At 37.8% G+C, this 16,584-nt stretch overlaps 1 protein-coding gene across 4 annotated transcripts in view; it reads left to right on the forward strand.

Annotated features, from left to right (window-relative positions):
• CADM2 (cell adhesion molecule 2) overlaps positions 1–16,584 on the forward strand; it is a 659,180-nt gene that overhangs the window by 593,350 nt on the left and 49,246 nt on the right. For all 4 annotated transcript variants that reach the window (XR_010612138.1, XM_065676379.1, XM_065676381.1 and 1 more), the window contains one exon: positions 5,164–5,283. Coding sequence is in view for 3 of the 4 variants with exons in the window: in XM_065676379.1 (XP_065532451.1) it covers positions 5,164–5,283 (120 nt within the window). In the remaining variant the exon portion in view is untranslated. The remainder of the gene's footprint in view (positions 1–5,163; positions 5,284–16,584) is intronic.

Raw genomic sequence — 16,584 nt, forward strand, 5'->3', positions numbered from 1 at the left:
CAAGTCTCTAATGGTTTTAACTGAGGGTCTAGAGCCACATGGAGCTTTCATTAAAAGGGTTTGGATATTTTTTAATGACATCTGATTTGTTAGCAAAAATGTCAAGCACATAATTGCCATTTCAGAGTTTCATAAATCTGACTCAATTAGTAAAAAGAACCCCTTAACCTCATGTCCATGAGCCTTCATGATCATTCAAAGTGCTAAGGAGCTATTGACACATGATATTCAAGTCGAACGATCCTTTTGTTCAGTTCCGTTTTCTTGGAGCAAGGCTAAATGTGCAGCTCCCTTTGAATTTAAAACCTTGCTAAATTATTTAGTACTACATGCCACAGACTGATTAAATTTTGCACAGAGTAGTGAGATTGTTTCCCAGGTAGGTCATCACTCAGTTCAGTTTACCACTTAAAATTTCTTTCATTCTCAGTCAAAATACAGCAAGGGCCATCCATCATTATCACATTGTCCTTTAATTTTTCTGTCAGCCTTTGTCAAGCTTGAAACAAAAGCCTTACATTTTTATCAACTGCAGCTATTGTTGCCCGACTCGTGCTCAGTCATTTCAGAATATCAGTTGTGTTTTTACCAAACAAGTCAAATATTTGCAATAGGTCAGATCTATCTTTCACATAAGCCCGCTAAACCAAACAGAGCCATTTCTCATTTCTTTGGAAATGGGGAGTAAAAATGCTTAGGGCCAAATCAGCAGTGAGGGTAAATTGTCCAGGCTCCCTGCACTTAAATGGATGAATGTCTTCTGCCTTAGTAAGAAGAATGTGGTGTCAATTCAAGAAAGAAGGAGAGACCAACAGAAAATTTTGATCAGGCAGGGCTTGTCAGTTTTTTGAGATGATCTTGTACACACTATTCCGCCACTCATAAACAGGTTACATCTGTGCCTCTGATAAAGAGCAGCCTCCAGACCAAGTCAAGCATTGCATGCTCCTCCTTTATCCACTGTCCACTCGCAGTCAGCCATCAGATTACCTGCTGTCTGCCTTCACCTTGCCTGTGCTTGATGGCATGCTAGCAAACAGCAGTGGCCATGAGGAATGCCGTTCTAGAACCGTCTGCCATACTTGCTTCTGCACACTGAACTGTGACATCACGTCTGGTCCTCACTGAAAAGAGAGTTTTTGGCTGAGCATTTGTGTATTAGCTCAGACCCCTCCTGTGCCACTAGAGTGAGTCTAAGAATCCATCTCTTTCATTGAAAATCCAGTTCAGGTCTTACCTGTATAACTTGTGGGAACATAGCATGGAAAAGGTTTGGGACTGGAGTCAGTAACTGCCCTTGGCATGAAGTCTAACCCCTTTGCTATTTCCAGCAACTCTTTTGGAAACAGTTCTCTGTGCATTGTTTGTATTTTAGAGGTTATGAAAGTGCTGAAATGAATACCAACCTTAAATACATTATCAAATTTTTGAGTGAATCTCTGTCTGTCAGCAAACGTTCATTTTAGGAGTGAGGTTTCAAAATTAAAACTTTGACTTATAGGTATCTGAGCATGGCTTTTCTACATTCTTTGGTTCCCCATCTGCAAAATAGAGCTATTTTCTGCTTCACAGGAGGCTAAGGATTAATACCTTAGTATTACTGAAATAGCAGCCTGGTGCATTGATCTGGGTATGGCTACTTGAATTAAAAAGTTCCACTCTACAAGGTCTCTTGGTCATAATGATCCTTGGTATTTAGTGGTGTGAGTGTCATAAACAAAAATTTGTTTTCATATGAATGTGTGCAGCTAGGTTCAGAAATTGCAAGGCCAGAAAAGGAATTAAGTTTCACTCCAGCACAGGTTTTTCGGGCAGAAATCTGTAGATCCATTTTGTTAAGATCCTTCTTGACAGAGAGCTTAAGAGGACAAATCTACGTAGTCCCTTTTGTAGCATGTCTCTGAGCAGCTGCCAGCAGGGCACTCTGGATAGCATAACATATGCCTCACCAGTAGTATGAGATAGGTGTGCCCCGCAGGAAAAATAGTGACCAAGAAGTCCTGCAGGACAGCTGTAATTCACTTTTCTGACACGGAAATGAAACAGTGCACCCTCTTTTTAAAACACATTAATTCATATGCCTTAAGGAGAGCCTGTGCTGAGATCAGTTTATAACTGTAGTCTGTCTGATTTTGGGAACTACCAAACCTGCTTACCTCCTACACCTACATGAAAGAACAAAGGCCACTGCACATTACTGCTCTTTTTTGGAACATACATATTCTTCATTCTGTTATGCAAAAGCATTTTCAAGGCAAAGATAAGTAAAGTTTTCATTAGAATCTGTAAATATTGGAAGAACTCATGAAGAGTCTGTCAGACTCTGTAGGACTGGAGTGCCCTATACATGTAAGTCTGTTGAATGTGTGGCTTGGGTGCTTTTCAGAATGCTGATCTATGCCTGGATTTGGGCTGTCTGAAACAGGATTTATGGATGGGATATGGTCCAAGACTTGTTAGCTGTTCTTCTACGCATACATTCCTGTTGCACACTCTTGTGTCACAAAAGAAGTGATTCCACTGGGCAGATGTGAACCAGGCATTTCCAGAGTCCGGAGCAGACTTAGATTTCATTTGTTGAGCAATGCACTGCTCTTCAGACTGTTGATTCCTGGTTGCTATCTTGTGCTGTAGTCTTTGAGAGCAAGTAATTGTAATGCTGTGAGCAAAGCAGACCAACTGCAGTCATTTGCATGGTGAATTTCACCATACTCTGCTAAGAAAGAAACAAAGCCAAAGCTATTGATTGTATTTACGTTTCTTTTGAGAACATATGTGTTTCTTTGAGGCTTCTGACTAGCTGACATTTCGATGTTTGGCATTAAGAGTTTGTGACTTTGACCAGGGAACTAATTTCTGCACAAGTTAAATTTTTTTTCTGGTCATATCAAGAATGATGAAATCTATCACATCTGTTTTTAAACACTGATGTATCATAGGTCTTGTTAAGTAGTCTGTTTCCTAGGTAGCCTTTCTTTTAAAATAAGAAATCCTGATGGAAATACTTCAGTCAGAAGAGAAACCAGAAAGCAGTGAACTTGTAAATTCACCAGTGACTCATTGAAGCTATTATGTGGTAAAGTAAGTAGACGGTGTGTTCACAGAATGGAAAGCACTGTCATAAACCATAACTGTACTTGCCAGTTGCAGTTAACTTGCCATTGCATGAAGTAAATGATATATTTAAGAAAGATAATTAATGGAACCGTAGGTCACACTAATTAGGTTTTACATACAAGACTGATTTGTAAAGCTTTCCTAATAAACAAGGCTTTGCTCTCCTTATGAAGTAGGTGGGTTGTTTCTGTTTGATTTCATTTGCAGCAGATATCAGGGAAGCAGTTTCCCTTTATGAGAAGCAATTGCATAGATCAGTACATGTGACATGTATCTTTTTGACATGTTAATTTATTTCTAATGCTTGTTATACTCAGTTCTTTTTAATTATTGTGGTACTCGCATTCCAGGTAATGTTACCATTTTTCCTGGTGATTAATGTGGCTACACGGTGGCGTTTTCTTAAAGCCTGTTCTAATTTTTCTATTTTGGGATTATTTTGGGAGATACAGATTAAATATCAGTATACAGCCATTGAAAGAGGGGTCTCGTGCCATTTTCTGATGGCTTTGAAGGTGGAAAATCCCCCAGGTGTAGATTCCACAGAGAATAGTGCTGGTGTTTTTCAAAACCAGAGGAGTACAGAAAATTGTAGGTGACTCAGATGTTAACTGACAAGGAGACTTTTAAAGTGGCAAAATAATCTGTCATCCAATATGCAAATAAGGTAAGCATGCTGATTTGAAGTCTTGAGAGTAATTATGCAATGCTCAACTCAAGGACCCTGTGTCTGGAATGTGTTCTGTAGGATCCAACACTGTAAAGCTCATGAGCTACTTCAGCTTCCATTGATTTCAGTCAGAATTGATGGTACCAGAGACTAATCGCATTTCTTTCCACAGCAAGGGAAGACGGATCGTGGGTCAGATTTTTGCTCTTTTATTGCATTGAATAGCACCCTTCAGAAATATTTTCACTGAAATCAGTGTGGAATGGGTTACTCACCATCCACTGCTGAGAAACTAGTCCTTTCCTTTTAAACCTACAGTATAAATAATCTGAAAAATGTCAGATACTTTTTATGTCCTTATGGAAGAGCTTTTCCCTAGCTCTCTTTGGGGCTTTTGTTTGTTCTTTAGAACCTGCAATCACCTTATAAGCAAAGTGATACTGGTCTTTATTGCTCTTGGCAGTGTAATCAAAACATTTTCAATCTGTACATCTGGTTATGTTCTGCTCTGTACTGGAGCATTTTGCAACAGACATTGGTTTCTCTGCAAAGAAGCTGCAGCACACAAAAGCTTGGCATGCATGCACTTACCTGATCAAAAGCTGAAAGGGCTTTTAGGATGCTGGTATCAGGGCTGTGCATTCTTTCTGACTCATTTGCAGGGAGGGGTTAAGAGTAGTATTATTGGCATTTCTGATTTTTAGTTCTAAACTGGTTTAGAGAAATACTGATGTGTGTATTACTAATAAATTTTAAGCATGAAGGGTGACTGAAAGATGATTGTGCCTGCTACTTAGGGTAAAGATTTTGAAATATACTCTGCTCTGGATCTTAGCAGACAACTGTGTCTGAAACAAATGTGTGGGAAGAAGAAAAGCAATCCGGAAAAAGCAGCTCCTATAGTTAGTAGCGTTTTCTCCCCTTTTTCCTTCCATTGAGTCTGTCTGAAAGTGGGTGTTTTAACATACAGCCATTTCTCGTTAACATGTGTGTGTTTATTTTAGCATGATGGTGTTGTGTTTTATTCATCTCCCACTCTGACACAGCATGTTTCATCCGTATATGGTTTCTAGTGTACGAGACATTTAAAATGGCTCAGTGAAGAAATGGATTCTTGTCACTTAAACAGTCACTCTCCAGATCTGTGGAAACTCAGTCATTTTAACAGTGTTTTAAATTCTTTATGCTTGAAAAATTGAGAGTGATATAATGTCAAGAATTTAAGGTACTCTGTTGTACCCGTATTAATTTATGTTAATCATGTTTTAATTTAGTCATTTTCAACATACTTGTATTTACAAATTAAACCACTGTTATGGTTCTCTTTTGTTTGCATGATATGATTTTATTTTATATTTTTTTTTTCCACTCACCAGATGTTTTCAACACTTTGCTTCCCACTACTGTCATCCCCTCCCTTACCACTGCAACAGTCACAACCACTGTAGCCTTAACAACCAGCACAACCACATCGGCAACAGCCATCAGCACCAGAGGTACAGTATGTTTCTTTGTTATGGCCTGAAAAACACATTAGAAATAGGAAATCAGAAGTTTGATTTTTAAAAAGGATAGAAATTGCTAAAGAGATGGTTCAAGCACTTTAGTTCAGTATGTATATTTAATAGAGTAAACCGCAGGATGGTACATGGTTAAGAAAGGTTTCGTACGACCTTGAATAATTTCATTGCTCTAGCAGTGTGTATGTGAACTTTGACAGGATACTTAAATTATTTGTATACATTTGCATTTAATTTTTTTTAAGGTTAGTAAATTAATGTGAAATGCAAGCAAGCTATTTTTAAATAAACATGACCTTTTAAGACTGGTTATTTTGAGTACTAATGTTTAAAACAAGTTGGGTGTCTCCACATTGGAATTACTGTTGATGCAGTTTTGCTCGATGACAAAGAGGCATCACACCACATTACATAATCCTTGTTGGTCTTGTAATTTAAGGTATTCCTAACTTAGGTGTGTCTTTATTTCACCAGAACTAGAGTAAATGAGCTGTAATTTCTCACTCCCCTCCCTGCCCCCTGTCCTGTCAGGATTTTGTCTGTTACAGCTTTTCAGATGTTTCTAGTGATACTTTGCCTTGTTACAAGCAAAATATAAAGCTTAATTTTACTTTTGTATTCAGTGACTGATCAGATAACTGTTAAATAGCAAACATGTATATGTACTGTGTAGTTGATAATCTCTCATGATGAGTGAAATGGGAGAAGGTTCCTATGGGGTCTGTTGAAGGCTTTCATTGTGTAAGGATGAAGGAAATAATATTCCCTTACCACACTGCAAGTGTTCACGTGATGGAGTATAATTATCCCAGGAAAGTTAAGACAGAGTTATGAAATCTTTTCTTTCTGGAGGCATTGTTACAAGTCAGATGTAGTGATGTGCCACACTTGCAAGAATAAGCTGAGCTAAATGAAATCCATTCTATAAAGTTTGTGATAACATCGGGTTACCCAAATTCTTCCACCACAGGGCATAGGTATTTTAATACTGTGGCTTTCATATAATAATGTGTCATCAAACCTGAAGTTGCATTTTTAAGCTTTAATATTACTTACAGTGTAAAAAAAAATATTGTTGTTTTAGTGAGAGTGTTATAGTAGTCCTTTCCCTCCAGAAAAAAAAAAAAGGGTAGATGGTGGAAAACAACACAGTGCTTACAGGTTTGAGTAGCTACAAGAGGACCATCTCCTCAAAAACAAACAGAATGACAGGAATGATCATGTCTTCATAAGAATGTTATGATTCAAGCCAGCAGAAGTTTTCCAGCTTTCTGAGGGCTCCGATATTGGAAAGACAAAGTGCTTGGAGTGCCATGTTGGTATTTGCTCTCCTTAATGAATTGTTTTCCTCTTGTTATGTGGTTGTAACTAAACTGTGTGGTTGTTATGATAGTATACTTAGTATACTAACATTATTAAGGCACTGTGTTACCTCCAAAGTGTGGTTTAAGACCTTATCTTCCTTTACCCTGAGTGTTCATTTGCATCATTTGTGTGCCTGGCAGCAAGAGAAGGATCTGGAAAACCCTCTTCTAATCTTCAGCTTTTACACGTATGAGAATGAAATTTAATGCTACACTACGAAGAGTTACTGCTTTGAGAGAAAGTAAAAGGAAATCTGGGTGAAGATGATAGATCACTAGAATGTGAGCACTCACTTTTCCCTGAAAAAGAAGTGAATGCAGCAAAATGGCTGAGAAGATGAGGCCACTTCAACCTCAAGGGCTGGTAGATGTGGTCTTTTGAGCAGATAATTTAAGAGACGCAGCTGTGTGGGAAGACTGTTTCTTGAAAAGTTTGTATTGAAAGGAAATTGCAGTCTATCCCAAAACAGAGGAAAAGTAGGACACATGTTATAGACTAATGCAGCTATCTAACAATCTAAGAAATCAAAACCCACAAAAACTTGAAAACAAGAGATTACTATAAGCTTAAGTCATAGAGTATATCGGTGTGGAAGAAACAGGAAACAAGGCATAAAATCAGAAACAACTAGATGCAACTAGCAAGGTGTGAGAAATTTAGCAAAAGGGTTTAGAAATATATTAGATGTAACAAAATAAAGAAATATAGTGATCCTATTTGTGAATGATTAGGACAAGGCTGAAGTAATTGGTGTTTTATCCAGCAATGGATGACAACTGGAGTGCTGTTTTCTAACCCTGTTAGAAAAAGATGAACACACTGAAAGATGAACGCAAATGAGACAGATCAAAGAACAAGGACAGGGAATTTAAAGATATGCTTTGTGAGAAGCTGAAGGCACCAGTTCATTTTGTTTTGCTTTCAAAAAAGAAAAGTCAGTACGACTCTGATGAAGAGTTATTTCCCAAGTTCAGTGTGGAGAATGAAACCGCGGAATGAGTGGCAAAGTTATTCAGTGAGGAAACTTTCTAAATGCAGGGGAGGCAGTGTTGCAGTGCAGCTATTAAAGTTCAAGGTTTTCCTGCATCCTTGCTTTCTTTAAATATGCTTGATTCCCATAACAGAGGGAAATAGACAAGATGCTTTCCTTAGGTCTCTTCCTCTTCTTTCTTGGACCCATAAATAAATAATGTTCACAAACTTCCAGTGAATGTTGCGAAAGCAGAGTCCTGAAATACTAGACTGAACCTTATCTAGATTGTCAGAGCACTTACATACTAGAGGTATAAATGGCATGAAACCTATTTTGGATAGGATTAGATTTTCAATAGTATCTGTTTCAACTCAGCAGAAAGTACCACATCAACGTGTTTTCCTTTGACACTTCTGCTTCTTATTCCATATGAACTAATATATAAGGACATAAAGTTAAGTTATTCATAGTCTAGAGGACCCTGAAGACTGTCAGAGGACTGGAGCACCTCTCCTATGAAGACAGACTGAGAGGGTTGGGGTTCTTCAGCCTGGGGAGGAGAAGACTCTAGGGAGACTTATTGCAGCCTTCCAGTACCTAAAGGGCGGCTACAAGAAAGCCGAAGAAGTACTTTTTGCAAGAGCGTGTGGTGACAGGACAAGGGGAATGATTTTAAACTGACAAAGGGAAGATTTAGTTTAGATATTAGGAAGAAGGTGTCTCTGCCCATGGCAGGGGGATTGGAACTAGATGATCTCTGAGATCTATATTATATTTTCAACCTTCAAAACATTTTTTGTTATTGTTATTGGAAGCAGCATTTCTCTTTATCTTACTTAATAGGATCTTGTTTGACTGTAAAGAAACAGAAGTTTTCCCCAGATGGTAGGGTATTGCATACTATTTAATATTGTCTTTGAACTGTATTTCCAGTAACTGATATAACAGTCTTGCTGGATGATTTCACTAATTCTATTATAAAATTATGACTTGATACTTACAAAAAACTACAGGTAAATTTTACAAGACATACCTCTATTCTGCACAACTTTTATATAGTCCACCTTGAGGATATGTTACTCCATATCCAGTCACAAGAGGTATCTTTACAGGAATATGATACAGGATATAAAGAGCCCAGAGAGTCTGTAAATCTAAGGCATTTTACATTATGATGATTGTACCTTATTACCGAAGACCTGAATTAATGGGACAAAATTCTCCAAGCCATTATCAGTTAGTTTTGAAACTGTGTAACCCATCCCTGTCTTAATTTGCATGGTATTTAATAAACAACATGAAAAAAAAGCTACTGATCGAGTTGGATGACAGTATGATAATTCATAAACATGCTGTTTAGTCAAACTTTTCACTTTCTCAGACAAACGTATGCTTGCTTTTGTGCTCACTCCTTCAGGAACTCATTCTTTTACTGGTACATTACCTACTAACTCAAAAAAATATGAACACAATTTGATGCCAGTAAGGAGTATTGCCCTTTATATTTTTTGTCAGGAGTATCTTAAAACCTAATAACCATGATGAGGAATGTATGACAAAATGAGAGTTAAATGTCTGAGGAGAAACAATACTAGAGACTACTGAAAAAATAATTATACACTGTATGAGTAGTTTCCATTCTACCAGATTTCTGTAGTGTTATTTGTGAAAGCTGTGCATGGATCCATACTGGTATTCTTTTTTGTGATTGGGAAGAGGCACAAGAGGATTGTAGATTTGCTCCCCAGTACTGAAACAAGGGATGACTCCCTTGGAGAAATTCTTTGTTTGCATAAAGTTAATTTAGATGAAACTGTACCAATCCTTCCAAGTCCTGTAGGTGGAAAGGAAGTGTGATTAGCAGTCTAGGAGGAGCCACCTCAAGATAGAACAGCTCTGTGTTTCTGCATTCGCAAAGGAGAAAAGCTGGTGCACAGCGATGTACGTGAAGCCCTCCCACAGGCTAGCACTGTGTTCATCACCCAGACACACACCCTGAAATTTAAATGTAAATCTTTTTCCCATCAAGGCAAAAAGAAAAACTCAAAGAATGAAACTTTGTTATTTTTGATTTATTCTTATTAAAGATTGAAATCTCACCACCACCACCCCAAATAAGTACATGAGTAACATTGCAACAATATCCCAAACACAAAAGATAGATCCATTCAGTTCGGTTGCACATATCAGGGTGATTCAGTCTCAGCTGACTCACTTATATAATGACTGAGCCAGAATGTTCAAAGCTTTATATAGCAACACCTAAAAACATATCCAAAAGTCATTGTGTATAGCAGAAATATGATGCTGCTCCCAGGCAACTGCACTGTGAAGTTCAAGAGTTTATTTGTCAGGGTGACCACAAAGCCAGTGAATGTACACATTTATATATGAAAGAAATCCCTGCTTTATTATAGTCCACTTTGCTTTTATTGTTTTCAGTGCTGGTATAAAGGAAAGATTGCTTAAATAAGAGCTGTAGAGCTACATTTAGAAGAGTTCACAGTGGATTAAGAAAGGGTTTGAGGATGCAGTCATTCTGAAAACTATTGTGATTTTAAGTGTGAATATTTCTGTTTAATAGCATAAATTTCAGCCATCTTAGCTAAAAAAGTTTTATTACTTTATCTCCCATTTTTACTTTGGAGTTTATGGGGGGGGGGGGGGGGAAGAAAAAGACTAGAATATCTGTCTCATTATAGGCAGTTTAAATGCAAAAACTCTTCGACAGTACTGGTAGTCCTCAGGGTTTTTTTTCCTATGAAAAAAAATGTTAAGCATTACCAGTTCTGTCCTTGTGATTTCATTTTTCTTTTACATAATCTGATTAACATAACTTGGCACTTTCAGATATTGACAGAGAAAGAAACAACAAAGCAAGGAAAAGCTGTGGAGTATGTGAGGGACAGGGGAGATAAGGGGAGACATCTTAAAGGTAGTTGTGAATGTTTATTTGCATTCAACTCTGATAAAAAATGATCTTTCTCTAATGTTAAAAGCATTTTGGTATGATAGCATGCTAACAGCTAGTTTGTTTATATACCATTTTATAGCTGTAGCACCGACATAAAATCTAATTTGTGTCTGGTTTAGTGAAACCAGGTGAGAAAAAGTACAACTCTCTGGGGTTTATTTCTTCTTTTTCATCTTCCCCTTTTTCACAGTAATCTTCCCCTGGCTTATCCATCTTCTAGATTTCCCAGGAGGCCAAAAATTTGAGGTTCAAACCAACACTTCTTGAGATTATGTTTTTCCCACCAGACATAAAAGTAAGCTTGTAGCACCCATCTTGATTTTATATTGACTTCTTTCTTTACCTTTATTTTTCATTCTGCTTGTTTCCCAGCTGTTTTGAAGGTGTGCTAATAAATTGTAGTAAACCTAAGTTAAACCACAATGAAATCCCAAAACTATTTTACAGGTCTCTTTCCCTAAGTCTTGAAGCCTCCAGCACTGTCTCTGGTCAGAGCTATCTGTTACCCAGGTGACGCATTCACAGGCTGCAGCTTGGTGGTAGCTGGGAAGCCTTCCCTAGCCAGCGTCTGCAACAAGCTGATAGAGGCCAGGAGTGTAAAGCTCCCTTCCACTCCTTGGCATTTGTACTGGCTAAATAAAGGAGACCAGGAAGAGAAATGTTGCCCAGTTTCCCAAGGTTCACTGTTAGCTAACAGGTGCACAGGGCAGATGCAGAAGTGCAGTACTGTGGGCTCTCTGCTACCAAGGGCTCCAACATTAGATAAAAAACTCCACAGCTGTGTTTGTGTATGGCCTCATCCCATCAGCAGACATGTGGCTCCTTGGACCAAATCCTAGGCTTTTAGGCAAGCAGGAGGACAAACCTGGAGCAAAGAGCAAACATACCCAGAGAGCAGAAAGCAGGATGTCAAGATTTGAGAGTTGTTGCTTTAGGATCAAGGAGAATTTTTTATACCAAAATAGACCTGTTGTGATGAGATTCAAACACGATGTTTATGGAAATATGGGGAAATTAGAACCCGGATTTTAAGGGGAAAAAAAAAAGAAAAGAAACATTAGGCAGTTCTGTGCTTCTCTCTTCTCCTGTGGTAGTTGCACAGTGCACAAGCGCTGTTGTGCACATGGGAATCTGGAATACTTTTCCCCAACATGAGCAAGAAAGGTGAATTGTTATTAGTTCTGTTTGACTCTTTGTAGATCCCTGAGTTTCTTCTGACTTCTCCAGTATAAACAGCTCATTTGGTTTCACTTGTTTATGTCTCTTGCTAATTTCCACAGTTTCTGGAAAGAGAGAAAACCAGCAGGTTTAAAATAGTTACCATTTTGCCAGCTTTTTGTCAAGAAACTATTCTTCTCGTGTCTACCTGCCCAGTTCTCATCTGTCTGTGCCTTCTCTGGCTCCTCATGTGTTGAACAGGACCTGAATTTTCTAAAGTTCTACAAGTATATTTTCAAGATGCTTAGAAGTCCACAGTGCCTATTTTAGGGGAAACAGAGTATTTGTTGCTTTCCCTAAGCAACATTTAATTAGGGTTTCATCCCACTAGTCAGGCTTGGTGGCACAATTGATGCTGCAAATTCTCAAAGCTCACAAAATTAAGATCAATAGAGGAGACTGTAGCATCTGTTCTAAATCAAAGAACTCTTTGGATTTTAGGTCTCATGCGTACACAGCCTGGAAAAGCCTTCTTATAATATCATGAAAGTGGCTTTTGAGAGTGTTTGTGCAGTGGATCATGTACCCAAATTTCATAGATGCCAAAGAAATAAAATTAGAAGTGCTCAGGTGTTTCTTTTATGCTTTAACCTTGTAGTATAAGGTATCTCCTTATAGCAAGAAAAAAACAACCCCAAACTCAACCAGTTTCTTCACTGCCTAGATTGTACAGATTTCTAAGTGTGTCCACAGAGATTTAGAATCAGGACAAATAGTATGTGCTCACATGCATGGTGATCATAGACCAAAAGCATGCTAGCTCCAAGCAATAGGCTGTACAAACATAATATGAAAATAATCCGTATGTTTTTAAATTATGGATAGGACTTTTGGATATTGTTTCATTCGCTAAAGATGTCTTCCTGTGGCTCAGAGGAAATAGGACAACAGGACAGTAAGTAGCATCAGATTATGGTCATGAAAGGAAGTACTTTTTCATATAGTTTGACACAACATGATAAAAAAAATTGAAATACCCTGATGTTTACGTTGTGAGCGGACCAAAATCAAAAGCAAGTGGTTCCGTATGGAATTCTCAGTTCTCAAATACTTCTAAAAGATGTTTTATACTTGTAATGTACGTGGGCTTTTCAATTTCTATTTTTACAAGTTAAAGGAAAGAAATACACAATTTAGAAAACTGTAGTTTGCTTAACAGCTATTATGATGTAAGATGAAGACTGTAGTCATTATTAGATGTTATTTGGCCATATTATTCATGAAACGAGGCTATTGCATTCTGGAACAAATAAAGATAGATTTCATACTCTGACTAGTTTGCCATGTAAATGAACATCATAAATGAGACATAGATTACAACACAGGCATGCTGAATACATGAAAGGAAAGGAAGTAGCATACTATCATATATTAAGAACCTGCTATTTGTGTCTGGAACAAATATTTCTAGTGCTAACAAATCCATCCAGCTGTCAGCTTGCAGTAATGAAGTATGCAACTTAAAAAGTACACAATGATTTCCAGCCTTGATGGATTATCACTTAACCCAAAATGCAATGCTGTACAGATAAGTATCACAATTGGTTGATGGTCTGATAAAGATTCCATTATATAGCTCAGCTCCAAAGAGGCTTCAGCAATGCATCAGGAATTCAAACATTCCTAACCTGAGCTCTGATCACACTGAGGATTTTTTGACTGCGTATGAATTATGCAGGCTAGCAGTCTTTATTGTAAGCCAGCGGTCTGAGAGGTTTTCCAAATTAAGAGTCCCTTCTGCTGGAAGCATGCTCAGTGCCTGCAGAGCAGCTTCTTTGCTCTGAATTCATCCTGAGACTTTCCTTCAGGCTGCAGGGTCTTAACAGTTCCTCTGTCCAAACTCCACATGTAACCAGGAAGGAAACAGAGGTCTTTCAGAAAAGGACATGGGAAGGATTGAAGTCGTCAGTTTGTACACCTGTATGTAAAGTGTAGCACCAAAGTCAGTGCGTACTGAAGACTATAATCATACTGACCGTTTTTGTCACACTATAGTTGAGTAGTGACCTCAGTCCTCCATTTTATTAATGTCTAGTTGTTTTCAACATTCAGGTATAAACAAGACATGCAACCTGTGTTATTCATACTAACTTCATACTATAGTCATGTTTAATAATCTTGTGGCTTTCAAAATAATTGTCAATATTCATGCCTGCTGCTTTAACAGCCAGGATTCCACTGATTTCAAGAGGCGTTTGGGATCAAGTATTTACAACTCTACAAGTGATCTGGCTTGCAAATCAATTAAATGGGTTTATCCCATCTGGCTGATGGGTAGTTTTGAGGTTTGAATGAATCTGGATTTTCCAGTCCAAAGAGAGACAGACTAATTTTAGTGTATTGTCAGTGTTGCCTCCAGTGTCCCAGAAGCTTGAGAATGACCTGCAGATATGTGAAGGAGATGTGTACAGGAGAACAGGTTGTAATATCCTTTCTTCTCTATAATACATTACAAATACATAGGCTCATTAAGTTTCAGTGGGACTGTTTTAGTTCAGCATGTTATTCATAGATAAAATATGTGATCTGCTAAGTTCAGAGGGACCCACTGTGTCAGTTAGCCTAAATTCTTGTATAGATTCCACTCTCACAGGTTCATAATTAGGAACACAAACCTTTGTTTTATTAAAGAGCATCCACCGGAATGAATATAGACCTAATTTAACACCTAAGGAAATGGAGAATCAACTATTTCCCTTGGTGTTTCTCATCACCATTTAACTATCCTCATTGTTACAAACTTGAGCCTTGCTTCTCTGTTGAATTTCTCTGAGATTAACAACCATGCAAAGGTTCTTGTTAAACCTTTCTCCAGTAAAAATGCTTCTCATTCTATATGAATTTTCTTCTCAAAAGTGAACATTTTTTGTAAAGAAGACTGTAAATATGCTTCAGAATTTATTGCTAGACTTGTGTTGAAAGAATTGGAACTACGATATGTAGGATCTTATTAAGACATTTGGTTGATATGGTATATTTTAAAGACGCTGTCAAGCCTATCTTCGATGATGAGGTTTAAGGGAAAGATAATGCACTTTTTATAACAAGGAGAAAGATTAGATGAATAATTTTCACTGAATATGTTTCATTGTTGCTATGTTTATATCCAGTCACAAGGCTAACATAGTTTTACTTAATCTAGAGAAAGATTTATGGTATTTTAAGATAGTAGTAGCAAAAACCAAGATTTTTTTTTTTTTCCTGATGTTACTGCATAAGGCGGATTTTGGCAAGGTGTGTGCCGTCAGGACACTGATGAACTGCTTCACTGTTAAAAGCAGAAGTATACAACCAAGTATCATTACAGTTAACAACAGGGACAACTAAAGCAACTGTTCCAATGCCATGTGGGATGTTAAAAAAAGACTGAAATGGTGCCAACAAGGTCTAAAAATGAGGAGAGGGAAGAAAAAGAGAGAAAAATGCTTATAGTTTCAAATTATTGCTAACACCTTTAATAAAAAATGCATGTCTTTCTTACTAACCAGTGAAGTCATCAACTGTGCCTTTGAAGCTGGAAAGATTATTCTTTCTGCCCTTGGTTTCACTGGCAGTCTACTTGAAGCACAGTTAATAACTTCCCGTGTGAGCCTAACAAAATACAGAATTGATATTAATTATATTAAGTTTTTTGGATGAAAGATGACCTTGATAAAACTCAAAGCTTCAGCATTCCCTAGAACAATAAAATAAAAACAAAAATTACAAAGAGTGACTCTGGAGATGATTTAGCCAGACCTATTAATTTTTCCATGTGAGGTTATTCACATAGTGAATACAAAAAAAGGTATTCTTAAGGTAGTATTTCAGCATTTCTAGGAGCATTGAAATCAGTTGCCTAGCCGTCCCCCTTGTTAGCTGCATTAGTGATTTGGAGTGTCTGTTCTCTATTGACTCTGGAGGAGTGCACCATGGGGAAAACGGAATGCTGTGGTGTTTGGAAAGGCTGGGGTGTATGTTTGCTTCACAGGCATAGCTCCCTTAGAAGCCAGTAGAGCATCAGTATGGATTCTATTTGGCCTGGGTCTCCTCTCAGACCCATCTGGGGACCCCATATGGGATATCGATCTTTACGTGCGTTATTTTCAGTGTGTGGTGTACACAATGATGAATGGGCTGATACAGATGTGTTTCTAGAGCAGGATGCCGAGCATGTGCCTCACAAATCTCAACACACCATGCCAAAATGCTGAAGCAAGGCCTGCTGTGATGGTGGTGTGTCTCAGCCGCGTTGTGCTTCTGACAGTTGGGTTAAAACGTGTTTCCTTTTTTCAACTAAGAGAGGGAGAGAGACTAGAAATACAGAGAGCATTGCTGTAGTTCTGTTACTTTAAGACTTTAACCCAAAAATCTTTAAAGGCTAATATTTTGCTTCAGTGTGGCCATCACACTGGGGGTAGAAAAAGTAGAGTCAGCAAAACTGAAGTGAAAAAAATTTAATATCAATGTTTAAAAATATTACCTTAAAACACTCCTTAGAGGAAGGAAGTGGAAGAGAAGTCTAGTTTGAAGTGTACAGAATCCTAAATGGCTGTACCTAATCACAGCTGAGTTCATTTTTTCTTTTTTTTTTTTTTTTTTTTGTGAAAATTGAAAGAGAGAATTGCAAACACATATAGTCTGAGAAATACATGGTGGAAAGCCTTATTCAATAACACTTGACTCACTGTTGGCTGAGTAGAAAAGACTGAAAGGGAAAGCACAAATGTAAGTGACTGAAAAAATGAAATTCAGAGCCAACACAAGG

The sequence above is a fragment of the Lathamus discolor genome, chromosome 4 (assembly GCF_037157495.1).
Source record: "Lathamus discolor isolate bLatDis1 chromosome 4, bLatDis1.hap1, whole genome shotgun sequence".
Classification (NCBI taxonomy): Eukaryota; Metazoa; Chordata; class Aves; order Psittaciformes; family Psittacidae; genus Lathamus; species Lathamus discolor.